Source organism: Seriola dumerili, unplaced genomic scaffold, assembly GCF_002260705.1.
Source record: "Seriola dumerili isolate Sdu_G_001 unplaced genomic scaffold, Sdu_1.0 BDQW01000003.1, whole genome shotgun sequence".
NCBI lineage: Eukaryota > Metazoa > Chordata > Actinopteri > Carangiformes > Carangidae > Seriola > Seriola dumerili.
This window is the reverse complement of record NW_019174258.1, coordinates 12,100,883-12,127,977: the sequence shown is the minus strand read 5'-3', so window position 1 is coordinate 12,127,977 and position 27,095 is coordinate 12,100,883. Positions and strand designations below refer to the sequence as shown.

Genomic DNA, 27,095 nt, shown 5'->3' with positions numbered 1-27,095 from the left:
AAAGCTGCGTAAACTTTCCTCTGGCTTTTGTCTGTGGATAAAGCTGTTGAATGTTTCCTCCTAAACAGTCTGCCACACATCTGTGGTGTCTCTGGGTCAAGTGAATTGATATTACGCTCAGCTTGTCTCATTCAGGGTGTAAGGATGGCAAGAGAGGTAGCAGACAGGTAGAGAACAAGAGGAGGAGCTTTAAAGAATGACTCCTGTGAATCAAAGCAGGGCTGCAGACAGAGGTACTATCCTGCTCCCTTTGCGAGTTTAATTGCTCAGACAGTCGAAGCCTGTGGATTGGAGGCCAGCGATTCCTGATACAGCAACCTGATATTATTGTAATTATTGTAATTTCTGGCCTTGAAGTCTATCTGTGCCGGTGGTGGTACACACTCATCTAGAGTTGAATTCATGAGGATGCAGTCTTGTGGGGTGTAACACTGTGAGTGAACTGGGACAATTAAATCCAGTTGTGCGTGACGCAAGGCACCACAGCAAAACCCAACATTAAGATTGGCATGTGGTGAACAGAGGGTAAGTAGGAGTTAATAGTAAAGATGACACATTATTTCTTCTGTTTTTACCAATATGGTTGTATTAAGTTTTACAAGACTTAAGACTAAGGTTAAAGAGAAAGTAACCGATTCCTCTTGTGTATCCTTTCAGTGACCCGGACGAGAGTCGGTGCTGAAATTAAAATTTAACGGGATTTTGAATGTTGATGGCGTTCCAGCCGCACACATGAAATGCAATATTGCGTGACAGTGTTCTGCGTGGTGACGTCAAAAGTGGTTCCATTTATTTGATATGCCATTGTTTTTATAATCACTCACTGCTTAGATTCAAGGAGGACTGCGTTTCCAGCCACGTTGGTGCATGTCTATGGTGAAGTATGACAGTTGCCTAAGTTGGTTTGGAAATGCTAAGATGCTGATGTTTTCAGTGTATCATTTCTCTACCTTAGTGTAGCGTATTGCTAACATTTGCTTAACAGCACCAAACAGCTTCTGACCTGATGAACACCTCATCCCTCAGTCCCACGTTGTTGGTGCATGTCTAGTGGCAAAATATGACAGTAGCCTGCGTTGGTTTGGAAATGAATCAAAAATAAGCATTGTGTTTAAAGTCCACCATATACTATGGCCTACAGTATAAGTCTAGACTATGAAGCCTATAACTATGTTACATATAGCTGATTACAGAAGGCCTAAATTACTGTATTGCATGAATTAAAATAGGTTACATTAGCAACCATCATCAGAGCACCATCAAGGAATGTGAACTGAAATTTACCTGTTATTCACTTGTAATGTAAAAAAAATAAAGACTGTGTATTTGTTTACTAGTATCGTTGAGGCTATTTTATTATTATTGTTATCTATTCTATCTATCTATCTATCTATCTATCTATCTATCTATCTATCTATCTATCTATCTATCTATCTATCTATCTATCTTGGCAAAATGTTTTTTTCATCATATATTATCAGTTTTAAAAACTTATATGTGGATGGAAACTGAGACTGTGAGTCCTATAGTGAATCCTCTTACTCTGTTCACCTCCTCTTCCTTAAATCAAACCCTACCTGTCCTCTCCATGCAGCCTTTCGTCATTTGAATGAATCCACCTGTGCGCTCTGATTTTTATTCAGTGCAGTGAAGAATCTATGTGCATATCCAATAAATGTTAGAAAGAGAGTCACTTGAGAAGACTGATTGTTTGTAGAGTCCTCCTCTTCAGTGGTGCCTCTGCAGTACTGCTGACTGCACACTGGCCACAGCAGACATCTGGACTGCTGGTTTATTTCAGTGGAAAATCACATCTGTGCTGTGGAACTTTGACAGGACGTTAAAGTAAAGACCTCTATTCTTCAGTCGTCAGTGGAGATCTATACTAGTTCCACTAGTTCTCTATACTGTATAACAAAGAATAAGGAATATAAACCTGGTCACCTTGAGTATGCAAGACTTTTTTTAAATAAAATTTGTTTAATTTGCGCTGAAATCAGTGAATTATCCCTCTATTATGGCAGGATACTGATACTGAACGCTAAAGTCAAATAATCAGTGTTAGGTAGGTAGAGTATGAGAAATGACCAAAATGTCATGCTCTGCCCCTGTGATACTTCCTGGACTCTGTGTTATTTCCTGTTTTGTTTTGAAATTACTTTTCTTATGTGTCTATTGTTCCCCAGTGTGTGTCCCACATCTGTGATTACCTGCTCTGCCCTAATGTGCTGCTCAGTTCTCCCATGTTCCCTCCTGTGTCTTTTTTGTGTTTTGACCCGGGTGCCTGTTAATTTGAACTTTTCCACCTTTTGAGCTTGGATTTTGTCTTTCCTGCTGCCTGAGAATGGACTTGTTGGCATTTTTAAACCTGCCATATTTTGAGGCTGTAGTTTTGGCCCTTGTTGGCTGCACCATTGAGTAAGCTTCTAGCGTTTCCTTTGTTGAATCGATCTTTCAACTGCATCTGCTGGTTTTGGTGTGAGCACTTCTTCCCTTGTGGTCCGGGCTACACTGTGACACAGATACCAAGTTCTGGTTGACTTTTATCTGCAGCATAGGGTGTCAGTACTAAATAAACCTTCCTGATGTGTTTCCTTTTAAATTGCTCTTGCTAATTCCTACAAATATTTGGCAAACTGCCTACAAACTAGAGTCTTATATTTTCCTTGGAGATTTTGAACCTTTATTATCTTCTTTTTTTCTTAATTCCTTGTTTCTTGTATTATGTAATTCTCCTGCTTTTTTTTATTGTGTTTTTTGATTGTTTATGGTTCTCAGGTCTCCTGGAAAAGAGTTTAATCTCAATGAGACTGCCTGATTAAATAAAAATGAATGAACTTGCCCCTCACCCCAAAAAAGGTTATGCTTCTCAGAATTTGCTATATTTAATAAGCAATTACATTGTTATTCTTGTACAACTTTACACTCTTTTACAAAACACAGAGGTACACCCATCAATTGTACAGTATGTATCACAACATGTCTGTGGAATGATCTTTGTAGGAGTCCGTGGCGCATTTATAACAGTGTTTTTTTGTTTTTTTTTCCTTTACACAGTATTTACAGATCTCAACTGAGCTACCAACGCCTGGACATTGCGGACAGACATGCGTGTTATAAGTGTGCGTCTGTGGATTTGAAGCAGGGGCAAATTCCCAGCACCTGCTGGCCTAGAAAAGTGTCAACCTGCTGGTTTACACTATGTTAAAAAGGCCAACCCTTCATATGTTCTGTTCTATGCACAACATAAACAGCTCATACCCAAGCACTATAAGAGATTACTCAAATACATGTCAACACCGATATCTCTGGGACCACAGTAAATTAGCATACTGTGTTATTATGACCCAACTGAAATACTAAGTTGACTCCAAATTATTTTGGTCAAATTGATCTCCTTACTAAATTTATAATAACCCTACCATAAGTCAATATATTGTCAACTGGACAACAGAAAGTGGTCATGCAGGTCAATGGGACTATGATTATTTCAACCACTTTATATCAATAGTATCACAATAAGTCAGTTTATCTATAAAAAGTCACTGGGCATGGGGTTATTGCAGTGTTGATGTGTCTTTGGGGAAGTGGGAGCGGGCCCATGCACAAGTAAACATCCACTGCCAAACATCCACCTATCTGTAAATATGGTTTCTGCTAATGTTGCCCAACAACATGTTTATGGTAGGTACTGTATCATAACAGCAGGAGAGATATGGGAAATCTAACAACTGTCTTGGCAGGTCAAGCACCTCGTGAGAGTTCACAGTGGCATTCCCAGAGATCCGATCGTTTCCAAAGCGCCAGAGGCTTGCATCTTCCACTCAGAGACCAAAGAGACTGGTGAACATTAAAAACTGGAAGAACAACCTGTCATCACGTGTTGTAACAATGCAAAGAGAATTGACCATTCTTCAAGCAGAAGTCGCAAACTGTGACCCTCCTGTCTCTCCTGTCCTGTAAATATTGCTGGGAAAGATGAGTGTCATTGTGGACGACACCTCTCTAATGACAACATGAAGGCACCTGCAGTATCTCTCAAGAGAGAGTAGTGATATAACAAGAGAGAACAGGGGGTGTAAAGTAAAAAGAATGGCCAGGTACTGTAGCTAGGCAGAGGTACAGACAGAAAACTACTCATCCACAGTTGACAAACAGTAAACAACATGTGAGCAATTAGTGAAACAGAGCTGGAGATAGCAGCAGTAGTAGAGAAATATTGCTAAGGGCAGAAACTGCTTGCATATTTACCTCATAAAAGTTATTATGCACTCAAAATACCCGCACAAACCAATACTATATACCAACACATACATTTCATAAGGCACATTAGCACAAAGATTTAAGGTAATAAAACTACTATGAAGATCTTGGAGGTGAAGCAGAAAATGGCAGATGGAAGATCCTTGAGTGAGTAGAAGGGAGAAGATGAGATGAAAATCTGTATGAAAGAGAAAACTTGGCAAACTGGTGAGGAGAATGGATGGACAGTACTACCAAACCAACAAATAAAAACTCATGCCCCAGCTTTAGAGCTTAACATGCTAATGCCCTAAACATAACGGTCCACTTCTTTTATACTGGGACTTAATTGCGGCCCCATTCGGGCTGCACCTATGCGAGAACACAGGCAAAACCATCTCTTCACCATTCACAACCTGACCAAACAATATGAAAAACTGTAATGCAAAAACTGGATGTACAGTTGTTGGTGTAAAAAGGGAATTCCTGGTTGACTGCACTGCTCAGTCAATGGCTTTGGAGGCAGTGAGTGGTTCAGTCTCTGAAGGGTCTTCCTGAGGAAACACCACATAACACACTTTCTGGCCCATGTATGTGAGTCTCTCTGCAATACGAAAGACAACAAGAGGTGTTTTAATTTCAGCAACTGCTAACATATTATACTTTTTTATAATATATATTTTTTAAATATCATTTGATTATGTACTCTACAGTGGCACAGACAACTCACCAACTAGCCTGTAGATCCATTTGGGTTTGTCCTTACACCTAACCCCCACAAAGTACACAGGGACTCCGGTCAGCATGATGACCATACCCAGGCCACAAACCACTGGCTCAGAGTACAGACTAAAGCACAGCAGCACAGCCCAGAAAATCATGTAGGTGATGGGGATCAACATGTTGACCTGCAAAAACAGACATATTTCAACACAATGTTTCTGTATATACTATAGGCTACCGTATACAAGTATAGTGTCAGGGTACTATAGCCTATAATTTAAACAATTAATGGGACAAAATTATTGACAATTGTTTATATGTTTATTATTTTGACAAATAAAAACTGCATGTATTCTGCCCATCATATCACACACAAATCACTTGAGCTTTAAGACACAAGGGGGCGCCACAATACTATCCATGACCATGAAGACAGTAAATGACAAACTGCCGCTAATTAATGTCTGACAATAACGTTATGCAATCAACCTGTTGAAAGCTCTCTGTTTCCTGTGACTAATTAACTAATAGTTAACGTTTGGCTTCATAGACCGACACACTGCTGCTCAGCTGAGGTGATAAGCTTCAATATCATTATGTTGGGTTTATTTATGTTGGGTGGGGAGATTTGAAACGCCGTGAACAGCAGTGAAGCCCCATGTTGTGTCCTCTTCAGATGTTACGAGGCCAGCTAATGCTAGCTGCAAACAGATGTGGACCAAGACAGAGCCTATAGTAGATGGGACAGAGTGGCGTTAATGCTAATTTTCTCTGACCGAGCATGTTAGAAACACAGCTTGTAGAAATGTAGCTAATTAACATTTATTGGCTACAGCTGCTTCACCTGCTAATGACTCCCCCAGCTGGCTTAATGCTCAAACTAGAAACTAAATGATGCTAGCGTTGCCCTCCTCTGTTGTTTGTTTGCCTTGTTACAAAATGCGGCCCAAAGAGTAGTAAATGTTGACATTTAGGGAAATGGTCAGTACGTAATTCATGCAAAGGTGAGCTTATCATTACATTTTGTATCCTGAGTTTAATATACAGCTGTAAGGTTTTCATACAATCCAATGCCATTTTAACTATCACTGCTAGTGGCCAGTAATGCTCAATAAGTAAATGATTGAATTACTGTATGCACATTTGGAAGAAAATTTCACCTTTCGCCCTCGCACCCTTTGGACTTATGTTGAGAATACAAATTAAATGTTATGATTTCCTAATTACAGATTATTAGATGAAAAGGGGATATTGTCACAGCTGAAACCAGGAACACAAGGGAAGGAACCCAAAGATCCAGAGGCAGGACAATGCCGTGAAGATACTTTAATAAAGAAAAAACAGGCTTAAAGGTAAATGACTGAACAAGAGTGAGGGGAACATAGAGACTAAATACACAAGGGAGGCAAGAATAATTGTGCATGGGTGAAACTAACCAGGACAGGACAGAGGAGGGAATCACGAAGGTGCGAAACACACAGGGGCAGGAAGTTAAACAACCATGGACACATGAGGTTAAGTAATTTCAAAATTATACAGGAAAAAAAAAGAGTCCAGACAGGAAGTAGCACAGAGGGCAGATTGTGGCAGATATACTGTATGAGCAGAACAGTTTTGGCAAGGAGGCACTGGTTTAGTTAATATGCAGTAAACTGCAGAGAGCTGTGACTTGATGGTTAAACAACATTATATTATGTCTTCAACAAGGTCATGGAAAAATACCCTGAGTTAAATGTTTCTGTACCTTGATGGGTCTGGCTAGGTTGGGTCTCTTCTTGCGGAGGTATAGGAGGCCAGCGATGGTTACCCCATAGGACAGATAGTTGATAAAGGACACATAGTTGATCAGGTTGTGCATTTCTCCAATACACAGGATGACTATTGTGGCAGTGCACTGTGGGACATGAACACAGGCAAAAAGGTCAAGTAGGTAGGTACTTTCCAGTAGAGTATTGCTGCTGTCTGTGGCCACCCTGTCTGCTCAGTGTCATTGTGAAGCTTGACAAAGTAGACAAAACGGGCAGTGTAGTACTTACACAGACAAGCAGGGCAGGGATTGGAGTGCAGTTCTTTAGGTGGATCATAGCCAGCAGATAGGGCAGATGACCCTCTCTGGCCCCCGAGAAACACAATCTACAAATAGACAGACACATTTTTGGATGTGCGTATGGGCAGGTTTACTGTATATGCTAGGAGTAACTCCGATCACCCTTAGTTTTATTTGAGGACACAATAGCCAGTCATAAAATGACATTTAAAGGTTTAGCATGTAGTATACGCCAAAGCAAAGTGTGGGCGTGTTCTACCTGGAGGAGGTAAACAGATATCCGTTGATCCCTCCAAAGGTGGACAGTGCTACAGAGATTGGCATCACCCAGGAAAACATCCCCAGCAGCTTTTCCCCGAATGTCTGGAACAACACAGTGAATAATGGGTCAGATTTTCCAACCATTAATTGTTTCATGATTAATTTCACTAAGAGATGGGAGGTCTATTTTGAACACCCTGTATAGCTATATCAGACTGTGGCTGCACATACAAAGTTTGAGTGTGTGACGGAGAAAATTGTTCAGATATTTTCTGAAACAGGACACAACTCATATTTCCAGTCTGCCAGACTAAGGTACTCACAGACTTCCCTAATATGACTGCTAACCCATATGACTCTTTTACCTCTTGGACATTAAAAAAACTTTTATCTTATTGACTAATCGGTTAAATTGCTGATTGAGGTACTGTCTCATCCTATGATTCTCAGCTTCAAAAGGCTGTCAGATGTTATATGTTTCTATACAAATGTGCCTCTTGTTAAGATGTATATAAACTGCTGTATATGAAACATCCATTCATGGAGATTGAGAGGTGCTTACCACTGCCACAGCATTGGAGGCCAGCAGCTCCTCAGGGGTCATGGAGGAGAAGTAGGCAATGTTGGTCATAGTGTAGACCAGGGTCACCAGTGGGATGGAAATGTAGATGGCACGAGGCAGGTTCCTCATTATAAGAAAAATAACAACAGTTTAAGTAAGGATACTTCAAATGTTGTTTCAGCTTTACAAAATAGTTGCTGCAGGATTAGCAGCATTAAAGACATGTAAAAATATAATAAAGAAAATAGTTGAGAATTAAAACTACTCATATAATTCTGAACTAAGTAAGTGAGGTGACATTATGTTTCACAGTGTAGATGTGGGTGTAATTAAATAGACCAATGTTGTATCTACTGTATATTAGCTTATGAAAAACTGAATATGAAATACTCTGTGTATTCTTGTGTGTGCCGTACTTGCGCGGCTCCACGACCTCCTCTGTGACATAGTTGAGGAAATTCCAGCCGCTGTAGGCAAAGGAAGCCTGGAGGAAGGCCAGAGCTATCTGCCCCACTGACGGGTCCTGACGAAACTCAAAGGCCGCACTGGGCCTCAGGGCATCATAGTGACCTGGAGGCAGGTGAGAGAAAAGCAGTGAAAAGATCGTTGCCTTGTTTGGCTCATATCTAGTAGTAGAGTAAATTATAAAATCCACAGTTTAATGGCTTCACATCATACTGAGAATAACAGCATAGGAGTACTGAGGTTTAACAGTGTCAAACAGTATTACCTCATCTTCATTACAGATTTAAATGACTTCTACCAAAAATATTAAATCTTTTTTTCACTATTTGTCATTATCTCATTAGTAGTTCCTTTTTTGATCTCATTGTATACATTGTTCACATTACATGCATTTTATTTGGTTTTACTGCTGAACTTTATCATAGTTCTGCTCTGTTGTAGGGGGATTTTTTTATTAGCTCTGTATATTGTTTTGCTATTATCTATCAGTATTTGTTAAATTATCAACAATGTTTCTTGCTAGTCACACAACATTTTGAAATTCTTTTTCTTTATCTTGCTATGGGTAGTTAAATTTTAAACCATTTCTGTCATTTAGAGGAATAGTCTCACCAGTGTGTGTGTGTGTGTGTGTGTGTGTGTGTGTGTGTGTGTGTGTGTGTTTACCTCTACAGATTTGGATGAGTCCTACCACTATGATGAGTGCCAGAGCGAGGAGTTTTCCTACAGTGAAAACATCCTGTATCCTCGTTGCCCAGCGCACACTGGAGCAGTTCACCCAGGTCAGGAATACTGCGCACACACACAAATACAAAAGGGAGAAAATAAATACACATGAAGTAAACCTTAACCTCAAGGGAAAAGCAGCAGGGTTATTTTTTTAACATAAAGCATCGAGTTACAATCAGTCGGAAGTTCAGCTCTGTGTTGATGGCATCAATTGCTCTGACTACTGAAGCCTGAGCCTGAAAGTTCTCCCATCTCCACATTTTTACATTACCTTATTACCATTCGTCCAGCAATCAAATGTTACATTTTTAACGGCTGTATTAACTCATCGTTTTCTTTATGCTTGTCACTTCTACCTTGCTCTCAATAAGACGTTTGTAAAAAATGCGCCGTACTTTTCATTCAGTGAAACTCAGGAGTCTCAAAGTGCTACAATAACATACAACACACAGACAACAGGCGGGAGCTCAGACGCCTTTGAACTAAAAATGTAGCAAGGTAAAATATGGAACCGATAGTCAAGCCAAACGGTCCGACCTAATTTCTCATATTATTTGCCAGAAACATGTCTATCAACATGATCCGCATCAAGTTCGGCTCTCTTTTTATTGACCTGCGATGGTCTGAAGCGCTTGTAGAGACTGCAGCCTACATTTCGAACAGGTCATTACAGCATGAATATGAACTTTTCATCCCACGTTAAAACGAATATTAAAATTTGGAATAAAAAGTGACAGTCTGAAAACGTCTGAACACCTTCTGAATGCACTGTACAAATGTATAGGCAGGAAAGCAAACATTAAACTGAGGGATGTCTGAGAGAGTAAATGTTAACCATTTTGATTTCTAAGGTTTCACAGTGTGGTGACATTTTGTGCAGGACACTAGCTTCAGCTCAATGAGGGCACTGAAAGTACTTTCTGTGTTGAAGGACGAGGACAATTTTAGCATGGTTAAACTTTAGATTGGTTAAACTTGTAGTCTCCAATACACTAGATTGGTTTCAGCAGTAATAATGACCTTATCTAATGATGAGCTCTAATGATAAGGTCAATATCAGCACTCTTTCTTAGTGCTGTCCTTAAACAAAATGTTTTTTGTGTGCATGCGCTGACGTGTATGCAGCCTGTTGCAGTTACTCCTGTTAGTTTTCTTATTTTTCCAACGTATTCGCTTTTTTCTTTTTGCCATACTTGTTTAAAATTTTACTAGTAATTTATTTAATCTTTGCCCTCTCTAAACATGCTGGTAGAGAGTGTTCTGGTCTGTTTTTTCACTGTGAAATTACTTCTTCGGCTCCTTTTTTTGAATGTTATCATTCAGCAACAGTACTGTTGCGCAGCAACTCCAGGATTGCAGTAATTACACCAGGGACCAGTTGATTGCCTGTTTAATGGAAAGATACATGGATAAGCAATAAGTAATTCAAAAGCAAAACTTTAATGTCTTTTTTATTAAGGTAATTATTCCCCATTTCAAAAAAATAATAAATTATGCTGCACTTACAGAGCAACGACTGAAGCAGATCTTAAACACAGTCACTGTATACCCATCTTGTTTTTGAGATTTCTGATTCTAATAACTCCCACATTCAATCTCCATATACAGGTATCATTGTTGGCAGTATATTAATACATTTGTGTTGTCACTATAAACATACGGTATATGCCTGTGACAGTTCACACGGATAACATGTATTGTGGTGCCTCATTCATATTTATGTGAAAGTGTAAGGTTGGTCTCACAGACTTCACATTCCTTTTGTCAGCACACAGACAGAAGTCTATGCAGCTGAGCACTTCCTACCTCCTGTTTCCTACTTGCAGTGTGTGTGTGTGTGTGTGTGTGTGTGTGTGTGTGTGTGTGTGTGTGTGTGTGTGTGTGTATATATATGCGCCTCTACCCCACACACTGCTCCCTAAGCCATTGTCCTTCACACTGACCCTCAGTTTTGCGTGTTTGCAAGTGCCACCATAACAAGGGCTGGCCGAATTCCAAGTGAGCCAAATGGAGCAAGTGCAAGTGGCTCTCCAGTTGCCCTCAAACTAAAGTGCCAGCTTACAAATGAGACCTAAACCCAACAGGAATTGTGAGTTGGCTAGCACAGAGAAAGAATGAGAGAAAACTTTTGTGTGGTGTAAGTGTGAGGTGTGCTCTCTTGTACACATAATACCACACATGAGTCTGAAACAATATACCATAAATACAAATATGAAGTTATGTTATATTTTATGAGCCCCTTTCACACATGCACCTTGTTACATTTCTCTTATAGTTCTTGCTAAGTCAAACCTTTTTTTTGGACATTTCCTATGTGGCAGAACTCTAAATTAAATACTGTCACATAAAGGGTATAGTACATACAGGGTTAAATAAACAGCGGAAGATATTAAATACATGATGTTCTGCCTGAAGAGCCCTTCAATAGATCTGTCAGTTAATTATCATATTTTATGCACAAAGAATATCATATTAATAAACAATGAAATACTGTGAATGAACCAACTATAGGTTTTAGTGGAGGTTCTTCCCATGTCCCAGTCTGTCAAAATGGGTTTTCATCCAGTGTATTACACTTGTGGTGTCAACATAATCGATCACTTGGCTTTCTAAATTTAACATAATTTCTTCCAAGTTATAGCCAACCACAATCCCTTAAAAGCCTGATATAAAACTGGACCTGGTGTCTGTGTGTCTTTTAGGCTTTGTTCAGTGTAACAACTAGAGACCATCTTGTGATGGGATCACACCAGCTGCGACAGCTGTCAACATGTTGACGTTCCAACCCATGAGTACTCCGTAGTCATTACTACATTATTACTTGAGTACTCAGTACTCATGTTCTTCATCTTCATCTTCCTCTCTGTATCATAGCTCTCTTCATTCACAGCAGCGTCCTGTTGGCTTGCTTTGCCACTCAGTGGTGGGGATGGGGCGTGTCCATAAAAGGGATATCAATGTATACCCACTATTTTCTCATCTAATCAGTGACGTACCATATCAACAGGAAATCTGTGAAAGCTGAATGTGCCTTAAAGGGGGTGGAATTTACATAATTCTTATAAACCCCTGCTCTGGCCTTTCTCCATTCACTGACCATTGCTCCTGCTTCACAGGCACTCAGAGATTAGGAAGTGGTTTAGAACGAAGTTTGTGTGTGAGCAAGATTGTCCGGACTCTCCATCTTTCATTACCCATTCTCTTGCCTCTCAGTTTTGTGTATCTTGTCTTTTGTCTTGTTTCTTTCTCTTTATCTTATCAAATCTTTATATTTCTTAGTCTTCCTCCTGACCTTTCACTCCTCCTTACTGTTACACACAAACACACTCTCTTGCAGGAACAGCACAGCTGTGTGTGTGTGTGTGTGTGTGTGTGTGTGTGTGTGTGTGTGTGTGTGTGTGTGTGTGAGAGCATATATGGGCGGGGGTGTTATCAACCATGTCATCCATCACCGGGTTCCCCTCCCACCACAGAAATCTAAACAAACTGCTTCCGCTGGCACGGGCACACTCACATACACACACGTGTGAATTTTTGGCAGGAGGTTTCGGTGGCACCGGGCAGAGCTTTCTCTCCCCTACAACACCACTGTGTTTTATAGTCCATTACCCGAGGAGTGTTACATGCATTTCCGTTCCTGTGGAACCCCCCACCATCTCCCCCAGCTTCCCTCTGTGTTAACCCTGACAGGAAGGAGGTGCCAGCAGGCTTTGAATGTGTCAGCGCAGGTAAATCTGTGTCCTGCCATCACGATTTCTATTGAAGGCTGCCTCAGCACTAGAATACTAAACTTATTGCTGCTTTTACTTTTAATGGATTCTGATCCCAACTCAGTGCAGATTTATCAGGGGGCTTCAATCTCAGGAACGCCTCCTTCTGGTCCAGGATCTGATCCCTGGAGTCACTGAACTGGCAGTAACCTCCCAGTCCTGTCTGTCCACCACAAGGTATCTGACACCAGAATCCCCTCAGACTACAGTAAATGTACTTGATTTAGTCTGGATGAAATAATGCAGAGACATGCTGACAACTAACACAGTACAGTATGATTAAAGAATAGGGGTAAATAAAAGGAAAGCTAGTATTTGATTCCCAGTCGCACTTCAACTCTCTTATTTAAAGTAGATCTAGCTGAGACTGCACAGACCTGCAGATAGATGTGTAAGCACAAAAGTATACATTTCAAATAATGTAGATCAGAGTGGATTTGAAAAAGTAACAAAAATTCATCTTTGAAAAATCTCTATTACCATAGTTTTATTTTTTTTTTATAATCAATATAGCAAATATGAAGACTAAATAAATCACCTAATGAGAATATCACAGATACATAATATATAAACTAACAGTCTTTTGACTTGTGGCTTATTTGTGTTTTACAGTTTTCCTCTGGTGCATTAACTAAACCAGAGTGTCCACTTGTTGCAACAGCAGAAAGAGTGCAATTCCAACAGTAATTCCTGAATGACAGGAACAGACATCTCACAGAGCTGTGTGTAGACATGTCTATGAATAACAGGCAGGCGCTACAAAAGCGACACTCTTTCATACAAGGTACAGGTAGTATTCACTTTTTTATTTTTTTTGTTTTGCCATGACAGAGGCAAAAGATGCAAAGATGCTGAAGAGATTCAAAGCTCTATGTGCATTATGTGACGACCTCAGGTCATCCTTACCCCCAGAGTCACTTTTTGTTCTTTTTTTTTTTTCAATGAATCACTCCGGTTTTTCCATCTGCAGAGCAATTGTAGCTTTTAGTCTGGTGACTGATCATGATCCCTCAATCAAACTCTAAATGAGTTTGGTGCAGCTCTTGATATAACAAGTCCGGCATGGTCATGGGAATCTGCCAACGTTAAATTTAAATCACTCCTACACACTAAAAATTTATTTGCACATGATCTCTGTATCTGTTCTTAGCCTGCATACTGCACATTGCTTCCTTCGTGTCTATGCTGTACCTATAGTTATTTTGTAGTTCTTTTTCAAACACCCATAAAAGGTAGAACAACGGCACAACTTAAGGCACAGAGGAATGATATGACACACTGTGTGCCTGTTATGTGCACTCAGCTTTTTTGAATATCTTTTCGAAGCAAATCAAAACTACAAAATAAAAGTTTTTGTAAATGGAAACATTTTTTCCAGTAAAAAAGAAAAAAGAAATTTAAAGTACAGTGACCAGAATCCATAAAAAAAGGTTTTCCAATGTAGGGCTCTCTGCAGGTCAAGGGGTTAAAGTGCCAGCCATGAACCACAGCCTCTCCAAGTTCACAGACAGCAGAGGACCTTTGTCGCATGTCCTTACTTTTAAATTGGCATATAATATGCTAACTAAATTTGAAAATTAAAGTGCGTTATATCATGTGATCTTTATTCATATCAATTAAAATTAAACTGAAATGGGTAATGAGGTTTGTTTTGTGGAATATGTCAAAGACATCCTTCCAAACCAGTGGGAGAGATATAACATCTGATTGGCTGAAACATACTACTACTCCCTCTCTTTCTACCACTGCTGCACCACAACACTGACGTGGTAAAGACTTGTGCTGACTGAAATCAGCACCGTGCTGCGCTGGAATGAACAACAGAAGCTGATATTGCTGTATGACTAAGTGAGGGTTGAGTTGTGTATCCCTCCGGCTTTGAAAAACATCACATTTCTGGTGATTGTCGGTTATGATGTGAATTTTATGATGCTCGGGTCAGTGAAACTGTCCGCAATCTTTCATAATTTCAAGAAATAATACATTTTTTTTTATTGCTTATTGTTCACTGTCTGGAACAAGTGATGAATATTTGACAAAGTAAAAATGGGTTTACAGTTAATCTCCTGTAATGGGTGTTCTAGAGATATTACTGTGCTTCTCTGTGCTGTCCAGTGCTCCTATTCTTAGATGAACACAACCAGCCCACAACTGGACCTGTCTGGTTTTCGCACTCACACACACACACACACACACACACACACAAACACACACACACACACACACACACACACACACACACACACACACACACACACACACACACCCCCCTCGGTCACTTGTGACTCTCACGCAGTACACTCTGCAGGGGAGGAAGGAGAGGGGACACATATCTAGGCTGACTCACATTCATAAACCCTTAACTGAGAAAAGTTCAGTTGACATAACAGGGGCTTCAGTAAGACTCAGCAGTGCAGAACAACATTTAATCCAGTTAATCTCCTCGAGTGTTTCAGAAAAACATTGTCCTCAAAGTGCTGAAAAAAGTTTACATTTTATCTTTGACAGCCAAGATACTCAACTTTCCTAAAATGACTTAATACTGATCTCCAGTTTTGCTAATGCCCTGTGGGCAGGTTATGAACGATTTGACAGGTTTTATCTTCTGTGGGTCAGTTTATGGAGCTTGGTTCATGGTCCTGAATTTGTTTAGAAGCATTTATGATGAACACAACTGCAGAGCGACTCACTGCATACAGCGCTGTGTAAACCTCAGGCTAAAAGAATGCACGACCTGAATGTAAATAGCAGTCCATCCTCTGCGCTCAGAAAAGGCTGTTGGTGGGGATTACAATAATTATTCCCACATGGTAGCATAGTGAGCTGACTAAAAGTTTATTATTTACACCACTAGTTTTTGGAGGAGTGACACGTCTCCCTTCCATGAACCTTCTTGTGGTGTTTGAGGGTGATGGAGCGACAGTGAAAATACTTATCAAACTTTTAACATCAAGTTCTCTCATCCATTATTCTTCTCCATCTTTGTCAGAGTGCTGTGGAACCTGACACTTTCATAACTCACTCAAAGGTTCAGACATAAAGACTGGAGCTGACGTAACTGCTGATCACAGATGGACGACTACAAAGTCCCTGTGACTGTAGGTCTGAAGTGTGATGCTGTGGACCAGAGAGGAGGATGGGGGTGGTACCAAACAGCCAATAGGAAAATCAAACAGCCAACCAGAATGTCATCTGGCCAATTGGATCCCCCATCATTGATGTGCAAGGTGTCCTGCCCATTTCCTGTTTCCATGGTGCTCAGTGACAGGAGCGTCACGGTAACCACTGTGAAACAATGCACAATGGCGTAGACACACCCTCTCATTAGCGGCGTCCTCAGAGGCTGGCACCATTATGTAGTCTGACACTGATACTGACACACATACACACAAAAACTCGTACCACACTCAAGAGCACAACACATAAACACACTCACTCACTAGGCAGCACTTGTAACATTCTGTTTCCAAAAATAGTGGAGGTGCGCTCCGTAAATGCTAACCCCAGCCTGACACATGCACGCTCCCTCACAGATAGCCAAGCCTCCTCTGTCTTTCCCTTTCTCCATCCAGTCCAGACAAGACCAAACCAGCTGGCTGGTCAACCAGATATACCGAGTCTGCTTTTGCCACTGGCTATTTAAATACATATTGTCGCAATCCAACGTTTCAAGGAAAGGCGCAGATCAGAGGCTGGAAACAGAGCACAGCGTTTCATCAGGAATTATCAAATGACAGTGGCAGCCGTCATCACGGCCGACCATCACAGTATTATAATATCTTCAAGCCATGAGATTAAAGTAGCTGGATCTGGTTTGAAGAGTTTGATTAACCCTTTGTGGTTTTATGGCCTTTTCCTTGTATGTTCATAGAGCCAGGTGGGAACAGGGTGGAAGACGCCTTAGGCACTGGGTGCTTCAGTTTTTCCAGCTGGATGTAAAGACATTGACTCCTGCCTTCATCTTTGTCTCATTTGTTCCTTGAGCACATGCAATGTTCAATCAGTATTGCTTAAATGAAATGTAAGTTTGCTCTGACCTTTCACCCTAGACCTGAAGATCAGTTGCTTGTAATGCTGCTCTAGGAAAGGATGTTTGCTCTAATGTTACCTCACTGCAAGTCCCTCAGGGTCATACAATCAGGCGACCTGAATGTCGAAAGCAACATCAAGTCTGTAGTGTGATACTGTGAACCAAGATGTCATGATGACAGAGGCCAGAGTGGCAGCAAGCAGCCAAAGAGAAATGTAACCTCCACAGACTACCAACAAATCCATCAACAATTCCTCCTCTGTTGATGCAAACTTTCTTCAGTCAAGAAAAGTCAACCTGTCAAAACCTGGCCAAGATTTCAGCCATCAACCAACTTGTCAGTTTGGAAACGTTGAGCTTCTGCCAGTTGCTGTCTAACAACACCAGACACCAGACCTGTTATTAACATTTTACATCATCACAGACATGTCAAAGGTTTTACTGTTCTGTGCTATAATTTTTTGTTTAAAGAAAAAGTTCAACGTTTTAGGAAATATGCTTTCTTACCAAGAGTTCGATTAGACAGTCGTTACCACTCTTACAATATCTGCCCTTAAAAGATTAAACAGCCACCAGGACATGGTTAGCTTAGCTTTGCATAAAGACTGGAAACTGATAAACACCTTGACTGGCTCTGCCCCAAGTCTGGGTGGGTGACCTGGCCAAAATACAATAGTTTTGGCCGCCTTGGACTGAAGCTACAGAGCTACCAGCTGCAGTTAGCAGTTTAACGGTTAACAATGGGCCGGTTATCAGTTAACGAACTTTTAAAATGATATATCTCAATATAGCTCGTCCATGAAATAAGCTTGTCAGATCACCCACCCCTTAGTCCAGAGGTAACAAAATATGCCTCTAGCTCACTCTTTAACACAATACATCTAACCTGTTTTTATTTGTACAAAAACTGAAGTGAAAAAAGCTAGTTGTAGTTTAACATGGTGCAATGTGTCAAATAATCCTTGGCCAGGAACGGTGACTTCATTGAGTCTTGACAACTCCCTGACAACACAAAATGTATATGTATATAGTAATATAAATAATAAATATACAGCATATCAGCCAAAAGTGCCCAACCCATCAACAACATTGATGAGTTTAGACTTCATTAGTCTCACAGATCTTTGGTTAAGACATTAATTGAATAATTCCTGACATTGTTTGCTGTGCCTCTCCCCATCACAGACGTAACACAATAATGAATGTACCTACACCATAATGCTGCATTCCTGAGGTGAAAGGTCAAACATTTCCAGCTGTCAGGTTGTATAACGAACTCTTGTGCATAACAGTGACAGCTCCTCTCCTTTCACAACTTTCAGGACATGTGATGTTGCATAGAATGTAGAGTGAGTACTACTGTGTTGATATGGCACAAAATGACTGACCGCATTTCAGAAATGTCACAGGGAAGGAAGTCCTGCCAAGGTTTCCTACTTGAAATTCAGTCACTCTTTGGCATCTGATTTTAAATTTAATGAAAAGAGGCATCCAGTGTCTCCTGGCCTTTGCCTGGAAAAATCCTCCACTGCACAGGACTTCATGTGTTTTAACTCTCCGTTTGTATAGGATTAACAAAAGAACTCCTGTTGTGATTAGCATTAGCAGCAGTACTTACCCTGGTTGAACAGAAAGAAAAGAGCGCCACCTGTGGAAACTCAAGCTTCATCAATAGATAATCAGAGGGAAAAGGCTTGTGAGGCTGTGATACACTGATTCACAGATGATCTCTAGGAAGCGCAGTTCAGACCAATTATAGAAAAGCACAAACTTCATAGACTATTCATGACTGAAACTAAAAAGAAGTTTCACGGGGTTTCTGGTTGTTTGTGACTCACAGATGCAGATGGTGGCGAGGAGTCTGGTGGCAATGTATGGAGGCAGGCAGTCCTGGAAGGCTGGTTGCAGGACATAATTGGAGAAGGTGAGTGCGATGACAGCCAGTGTGGTTGGGTACATGATGAGGACGGCGCTCCACAATAACAGGAAGCTTCAGGAAACAGGGACAAAGAGGAGACACTAGACTTCCTACATGAAAATTAACATTCCTTAACACATACATTTTTTTTTTATTATTATTGAGATTTACATGGAGAAGTCACACTGCACACTACGCACTGTTGTGTGTTTACTGTTACTTTGACAGGGAAAGGGCCCTCTCCACTATTTTTCTATTACAGTCTGATGAGCACTGGCCAGTACAACCATAGTTTGCTTGCTAAAGGGCATCTTTGCATTAGTTATAGGATGGCAGGAGGAGACAGACAGTGGACACCGTCGTAGCAACCAGACTAGAGTATGCCTCGTCTTACTGTCAATGACACTGCGACTTTTGACCTCTCCTGTGACCTTTGGCTTCTTTTTGTAATATAATAATGGATAAATCCATAACCAACACAAAATATTCACATGATCTGCTAGAGTAGGGGTTTGTAGGATTTTAAACTGAGTCTTATAAAAAAGTATTAGTGTTGGGAAGGTGAGGTTATTGTTCTTTGGTTCTACCTACTGCTGGCCATAGTTAATGCTGAGAAAAAGAGAGCTTGATGTTGTTGTAATGTACTACCACATAGAAGGGAGAGAAGATGTCATTGAACGGAAAATGTGGTTTGTCTGTTTGTTGATGGTTTCACAGATATGTGTTTCACATCATCCCTGTTGCTGTTGCATTTTTTTATATTATTTCCTGGTTCTTTCTGGTTCTTTTGATGTGGCACTTTGAATTTGCCCCGTTTTACACGTGTAAACAAATGAGCTAAACAAAGCCACACAGGGCCAAACTAGTGCCTCCACAGGCATGCACACTGCAGTGCATGTTTGACCTTCCCAGACTTACAGTAACACTCTGTGATCAGCTGACATGTCACATGACCACATGAAAGTCACAAGACCTTCAGAGCTGATTGGTTCCAGACAGCCAGTCCTATTAAAGCAACCCTCTTGTGTATGGACCCTGGACTGTTGGCAGTATCATTCATACCACGTTAGTTCAAGTGCTGAAAGGCCGAAGATCGTTGTGTTAAAAAATGGACTGGACAAAAACAGTGCTTACCCCACCAGCCCTCCAAAGATTTCTGTCACGTATGAATAGTCTCCTCCAGACTTTGGGATAGTGACACCCAGTTCAGCATAGCACATGGACCCGAGGGTACATATCCCCCCTCCGCAAACCCAGACGATGAGTGACAGCCCCACTGAGCCTGCATGCTCCAACACTCCTTTAGGAGAGATGAAGATCCCAGAGCCGATGATGTTACCTTCGAAGAAACAAAGATTAAGATTAAGGTTATTTACACTTGCCTATAAATAATTAAATACCTTTGCAAAACAAGTCTACTTACAGTCACACATCAAGCCATCATACTTGAATTTAAATCATATTCTTCTTAACCCTCCAAACATTTACAAGCAAGTATTTTTCAGATTTTCCTTCTTAAGTAATCAGTTGTTTTATCTGAGGTTTGTCAATCCGCTTAATTACTCAGATGCACTATCTGTGTGCAGGTTTCAGAGACCTACACAAGGTTGAAAACTAAAATTTGGTTGAACAAAGAAAAATCAGAATCAGCCAAGAAATCCCAAGAGACCTATTAAAACATCCCAACCATTTTAATTACATCTCTAAGGATTCTCTTCAGCTGACTTTTCTTTCATTTACTGAATCGTACAATCGCCAAAAACCACCTTATAATGAACTTATCTCTTTTATGGTGGACTGAACGTGTGTGTGAAACAGTTTTTTTCTTTTAACATTTTTTTGTTTTATTATATTTCTATATATATTATATATATATATATATTATATAAGTCTTTTATGGACAATGACAAATAATAAATTTAACGAAAAAGACGAAAAGGCAACATATACACTAGTAAAGAAGTCAAGAGTCAGAGGTCAAAGCAGTCTCATGGTAGATATTGCAACTTTTTTCAGCTGGATTCTGGATGAGACTAAAGTCTACCAGAAAGAAAGTGGATGGTTCAAATGGAAAGAACAACAATAGTGAGACCAAAGCTTAAACACACATAAAGAAAAGGAAATTCTCTCCTCCTCTCACTTTGAATTGGACAACAACCAGTTTTGGCATTATAGTCTTCATTTGGTAATAAGTGTAGTTGGATGTAGAGATGTTGTGGCAGACATAACAGCACACACAGCCTCATCTCAGTAGCCTGAAGCTCAGTTCTGTCCCCTCTGTTATGTTTTAGTGTAGGAAAATATGTGTCATCTACAGGGCTTCCTGTTGACTTATTTCCATTTCTTTTGTCAGATGATTGCATGAATATAAAATAGTAAATTTGCTCATACTGTACGTTCCACCTTTCCACCATCAAATCTTTGTTTTATGCTCATGAAGTCACCTGACAACAATCATAAATACAGGTTAATGATAAAAACTTGTGCTACTTCATGTGATTGCTTTTACCATTCAAATCGTAGAAACAGTTGAATTTTATCGTTGCTGTTATACAGTAACAAACCATCGTATCCGCGAAAGATGTCAAAAAAGTCCGTGTTTCTGAACAGATAAATTTACCTCGACTACACTGCAGCCCAAGGCAGAATTGTTGAGCCGCCATGAGTCATTGTTTTCCCACTGGGAGAGCAAAAACACAGAACCACGCAGAAGTGCTACCTTAGATACTGTACTGAAGGATAATATACATGTACATTATGTACTGAATTGTCACTGAGATCTTACCAGGGTCAAAAAATGAACAAATAAGAAAATGGCTTCAGCACAATCCAAAGCAGCACAAACCACTACAGTGTACAATCAAAGTCACCAAGAGGCCATAAAACTAGCCAATTATCTTTGTTTAGCTTTGTTTTGTTTGTATTTTGTTTATTTAATATATATTTGCGGGATATCCCCGGTCACAAAAAGAGCCTTTTTTATAACATTACATTAAATGTTTCAAATCTTAACTTATATGAACATGTGTAAGCTTTTCAAAATATGTTATCACAGATCTATGACTGAATAATAATTTAAATAGGAGAAAAGTTTCAGCGATGAAGTACCGTGTTTCAATCACACTATTACTTGGAAAGAGAAGAACGGACCACTTTTGTTGTAATAAGATTTTTGTTTTGAGGGAAAAACATCCAAATGGTAAAAACACAAAACAAGTTTTACTCATCTAATCAATTAAAAAGTATTTGGAAAGCTACCCAATCTGGTAACACTTGACACCTAATTAGCTCCCTGGTGACCAAAACCGATCAGAAAAGAAACCACCGACGTAAATACAGTCGTAGAAAGAAACTGTCATTACAGCTGCAGCCGCAGTTGTTTTACTTGTTGTTTACTTCTTGTATAATCTAAATTTAAACCATAGCAAACAACAGAAGAAACAGAAGCAACATTTGTCCCATTTGTGTAATGACACAATGATAATTATATTTTAAATGGAACTGGTTAAGCCAATTGCGCCTTGTGTGGAAACATAGCTCATTGAGAGCCTGTCTCAGCTGTCCCCCACACAGGGATAAACAGAGGTTCCCTAGTGGCTCAGTTGGCTAAGGCACATACTAATAAGCCACTATGTCATGAGTTCAAATCTATCCTGGCACTCATATGTCATCACTGCTAGGAGAAGAAAAGAGAAAACAAAAACTGACAGCAGCTGTCCAAGCAACACTTTGTTTTGTACTGTCCTGCGTGTTTTTTCGCCTTTTGGAGAACTTTGGGACAAAGTTTGACTCTGTCCCCAATAACAGCTAAAATAGCTGCAAAAAGCCCAGTGAGGCACACCATCGCAGCCTCCCTGTTAGATCAGCTCTGAATACTCCCTAATGATGCAGTGCAATGGAGGAGGTCTGAACATCGCATTTATCACTGTCAGATTTGATTGTGGAGGCTGTGGTGAGATGCAGAGCGGTTACATAATGCCTATGTTGTGTTTGTTATGTCATAAAGTTTGGCATCACAGCTGAAAGCGTGAATCAGAGTCCTACTGACCCTCTCAGCCTCCCTGCACTGGCTGAGATTAATCACTATTTTATTCAATTCATGGAGAAGGGTTAAGAAATCTCTCCATCACCCTCCTGTATGAAACCGTAACAAAACTCCGCTTATTTCTTCTTATGAGAAAGACTGTGTGATGAAATGATAAGACTTTCTCTGCCAAAGGGAAACGATCTGCAGGTGGTTGTTGGAGTGGAGGTGGAGGTGGGAAAATGTGGGAATTTACTAATATGCCTCTTCCATATCATTAACTCTCCTGTCATTTGAGACCCTGTCACCCCCCCACCGTGTAATAACCCCCTGCTTTCCCGCTTTTCAGCAACCCGACTCCTCCCCACCAACCTACTCACCTGTTCCCACTTCCCTAATCAGCTCTTAGTATTTGCACTGGCCCATTTCCACTCATTCCCTGCCAGATTTTCTACTTTGTGTCCTATGCTGTAGCAGTCGAGCCTTGCTTGCCTGATTTGCATACCTGCTCCATTTTTCTGGTTAGTCTGGCTGTCCTTGTCGGCTTCAGCTTGCAGAGCCATAACAAAGGTGAACTGTTTTGAACTTTTACCTGTGTCTGAGTCCTCCAAAACCTGAACCCGTGACACTTATATGTGTGATATAAGTATGTTCAGTTTGGTTTAGATTATTGTCATTTGATACATTCTAGCTAAATGTAAGGAGTAGTAGTGTATTTAGTAGTAGCAGTTGCATGCAGTGCAGAAGTAGCCATGTGCACTGTCAGCCTCAATAGTGGGGCGAGTGGGGTGTTGGATATGTGAGTAGGCTGATCTGGTGGGTAGTAGCATGACTCAAGTTGTTTGTGTGTACTAGCTGCACAGGCTTCACTCCATCTGTGCTTCACAGTAAAGACTTGGCAAGTGGTCGTTATTAACCTGAATGATTTGAGCATTAAATTCACACTAGCAATAATGAAATGGACCAAATACTTAACTGCTGAAGCTCTCCGATATACTGAAAAGGTTCATCAGAGCTGTTGGGTTATTTTGAGAGTTTAGCAATGGATTTTGTAAAATGAAAAAATCTGTCAAATGAACATGATACTAAGTTAAAATGGCATGCAAAAGAGTTAATATTAACTGGGAAAGTATATGTTTTTTTTAATCAAAGCACAATAGACTTGACCTTGGCTATTAAGATAAGCCACTAAAATAACATTACTGTTGAAAGGGCCCCACATTTTCCCTTTCCTTTGTTTGAATGTCAGATTGTGCTTCATGTTCCACCTTCCACTGAGATCTCATATAGAAGATGTTTGTCATTTGTCTTGATGACAAAAACTGCCTCTCTTGTTCTGTATTAAATATTAATGTAGGTTTGTGTCTGTTTGTCAGTGAAATCCTTTTCCATTTGTTTTTTTTTTATATTCATCACCATATATATGGCATAGAAAACATGAGGATCTGTGAGATGCAGGAACCACCAGTTCTATAGTCTATAATGTCCAACATCTGGCTTCAATTTCTCTTCGTTCGTTGTGCCATGTCTTTGATTTGGAGGGTCCGCCTACTTGTGGTTTACAACCTTATCATTTGGTGAACGCGTGTGCAGAGGCACAGTGGAGACCTGTGGAAATAATTTATGTTTTCAGTGGCACATTCCTAATGCCCCATGACATCTAACGGACTATGGACGTCCAGTTAAAGTCTGTCTTGTGACTCCGCTCCCCCCCCCGTTCTATGACCACACATAGTCATACAGGCTGATAAATGACGGCTGAAAAGTCAAAAACATGAGCTCATATTCCAAGATCATCTTAAGTTGTAACTTCAGAGGCAAGAGCAATTTGTGAGGAATGTCAGGGACTGGGTGCAAAGCGATCGCTTTATCCATTCTCTCATTCAGCTGGTCTCCCAAATTTATGTATGTTTTGATATATTTTGAGTAACCTGGCAGAACATATGTAAATAACAATGTTGATTTCTAAACAGCAGAGGTGCAAGTGGACATTTAGTTTATAATAAAAAGGAGATGAGTTAAAGTGTCTGTAATAAACTAAACAAACTCCAAGAACATACTGTCTCATACAAAAATAACCTCCTGACTTCATGACAACATTCATGTCATTTCATTAAGTCGATAGCCATGTCCTCCCCCTGCCCCACAAACACAGAGGCTAGATGCTGGATGTATCCAGTCACAGGCCGTTTATCAGCTGGCAGCTGCAGCTTGGGGAAGCCTCTGCATTAGTGTCAGATTATAAAAACACATAAGGCACATCCTGTTTAGTTTATTGCTGTAAATGACGTTGTTTCCGTCACTGAATACTGTTAACATCGGTCAGAACATCCATTCATACATTTACAGGAAACTGTTTGCAACAACGCAACTTCCTGCCTTAAAACAGTCTTTACTTTTTGCGGCGGCATTTCTCTCTTATAAATTGCCTGCCGTGGAGCACGAGCACATTTTTGCTGTGGGTGTGTTATAATAGGATGATTGCAAGGAGGGAACAACATTAATGCCTTGCTTTACCCGGTGCACCGCTTGAGAAATTGAACCCCTAACCCCGGCAGTGTTAGAGCGTAACTGTCGCACAGACCCACATGGAGGCTGCGCTTTGTGTCTTTCAAGTTCAACATAAGAAGATCCAGCCACGTAGGCATGTCCATATTCAGATCATCATAGACTGATGCAACAGTTTCCACACATTACCTTCAAACTCAGCAGTCCGAACTGTACCCGCACATCAGAGGTGGAGTATCCGTGCGTAAAACCGACCTTCCGTGCGTTTTTGGCGGTTTTATGTCAGATTTCGATTTATCACTCAGAAACTGTAAGGACGCTGTAGGGGTTCCTTACAGCGTCCTTACAGTAGACCAGGACCCGAACTAAAACGGACTCCTGCTGTGGCAGACTCTTGCTGTGTGCTGTGATATTGTAACTTAAACAGCAAAGCAAGAACTGCACATCCGCCACGTTACAGTAGTTATTCCACCCGCTGGCCGCTCAAACACGTTTCCCGTTAACTTCTCATTGCAGATGAATTCACCGTATCGACCAGGTCTTCATGAACACACTGTTTAAATCAAAAGCTGTCACACACTCACCGATGATAATGGCACAAGCGCTCAAAAGTCCAATTTCTTTTTTCAGAGTGACTCTGTCGCTGTTGGACGAGTTTTTATCCTTCTTCTTTTTCTCTTTGTCCTCCATCTCCTCCGCCTTGCAAATGTATTTCCTGCCGCCTCGGTCCGGTCCAGATACTGTACACTGAACCAGGCTCCGCTCTCCGACCTGCCCTTATAATGTAATGATGAACGGAGATATGCGCATGCGCACAACCCACCACTGTAGCCGCCACCTTGACTCAGGTAGGCTGAAGTTAAGTCGTGACAGGATAAAGGGAGCTCACACCTGAGGCTAGAAGAAACAAAGAAACACAGAGGAGAATATTTACTTACTCATGTATGTGTATGTGTTTGTGTGTGTGTATATATATATATATATATATTATTCCTTTACATTTTAACCATACTCTCCACCAATATAAAATTATACATGTGCGATTTTTCCTCCTCAGAAGAGACGCTGTATCCTCATGTACGAGATCAGTTTGATGCTGCACACTGCAAATGTGTAGTTACAATGTATTAAACACACATCTGTCAACTTTGGGTTATCCAATCAAGATGCACAGGGAATCTGTCTATTTCAAATAAAAGAAATTAATAGATGTGGGGAATTTAATTTATGCAAATACAATAATTAATCAGTATTGTCATTATTTTATTTTTTGTAATTTTGGATGATCAAAAAACAGGGTGACCCTCATTAGAAATAGTACAGTTTTAATGTAGACAGGATTCAGGTGAGTCTGTTTTCCTTCTGTGCTACTGTAACTTGAGCCCCTGCTCATCCTTTTGAAGTGGGGGATCAACAGAGTACTGCTCCACACAGATGTCTTCAGTTAATATATTTCAGTAGACCAGATCATAACATGACATTAGTAAACACTGAGTCATGCATTTGATGACTTTGGTTCCTTACGGTCTTATACAAGGCTAATTTTCTCATTGTCTTTTTGAAAAAGATAAAATTGGAAACACGGATATTGCAGCATACATTATTCATAAGCTGTGAGAGGAATACAGAAACAAACTAGAATAGCACTCAGTAGAGCTTTTACCTCCACCAAGCTCAAACAATCCTGCATTTTCTTCCACCAGATCTGGATGTTTATCTGGTTCTTCACCAAACTGTAAAGATTCATAGATATGTTTGATTTTATAGATCGAGATCCATACATCATTTCCTGAGAAATTGATAAAAATGTCACAAA

General features: G+C 40.3%; 1 protein-coding gene across 2 annotated transcripts; it reads right to left on the bottom strand.

Annotated features, from left to right (window-relative positions):
* Positions 1 to 2,884: 2,884 nt before the first annotated feature.
* LOC111220304 (asc-type amino acid transporter 1-like) lies at positions 2,885 to 26,054 on the bottom strand. Of its 2 annotated transcripts, none has more exons than XM_022743360.1 (11): positions 25,864 to 26,054; positions 19,882 to 20,086; positions 18,668 to 18,819; positions 8,967 to 9,092; positions 8,252 to 8,405; positions 7,836 to 7,959; positions 7,272 to 7,375; positions 7,002 to 7,098; positions 6,710 to 6,859; positions 4,973 to 5,150; positions 2,885 to 4,846 (listed from the first exon to the last, which is right to left on the bottom strand). In XM_022743360.1, exons 1-11 carry the CDS (start codon positions 25,967 to 25,969, stop codon positions 4,746 to 4,748), a joined length of 1,497 nt encoding a protein of 498 aa, XP_022599081.1. In that variant the 5' UTR covers positions 25,970 to 26,054; the 3' UTR covers positions 2,885 to 4,745. The 2 variants fall into 2 exon arrangements, with proteins under 2 accessions (XP_022599081.1, XP_022599088.1); XM_022743367.1 differs by lacking the exon at positions 25,864 to 26,054 and adding an exon at positions 25,469 to 25,558.
* Between the last annotated feature and the right edge of the window lie 1,041 nt (positions 26,055 to 27,095).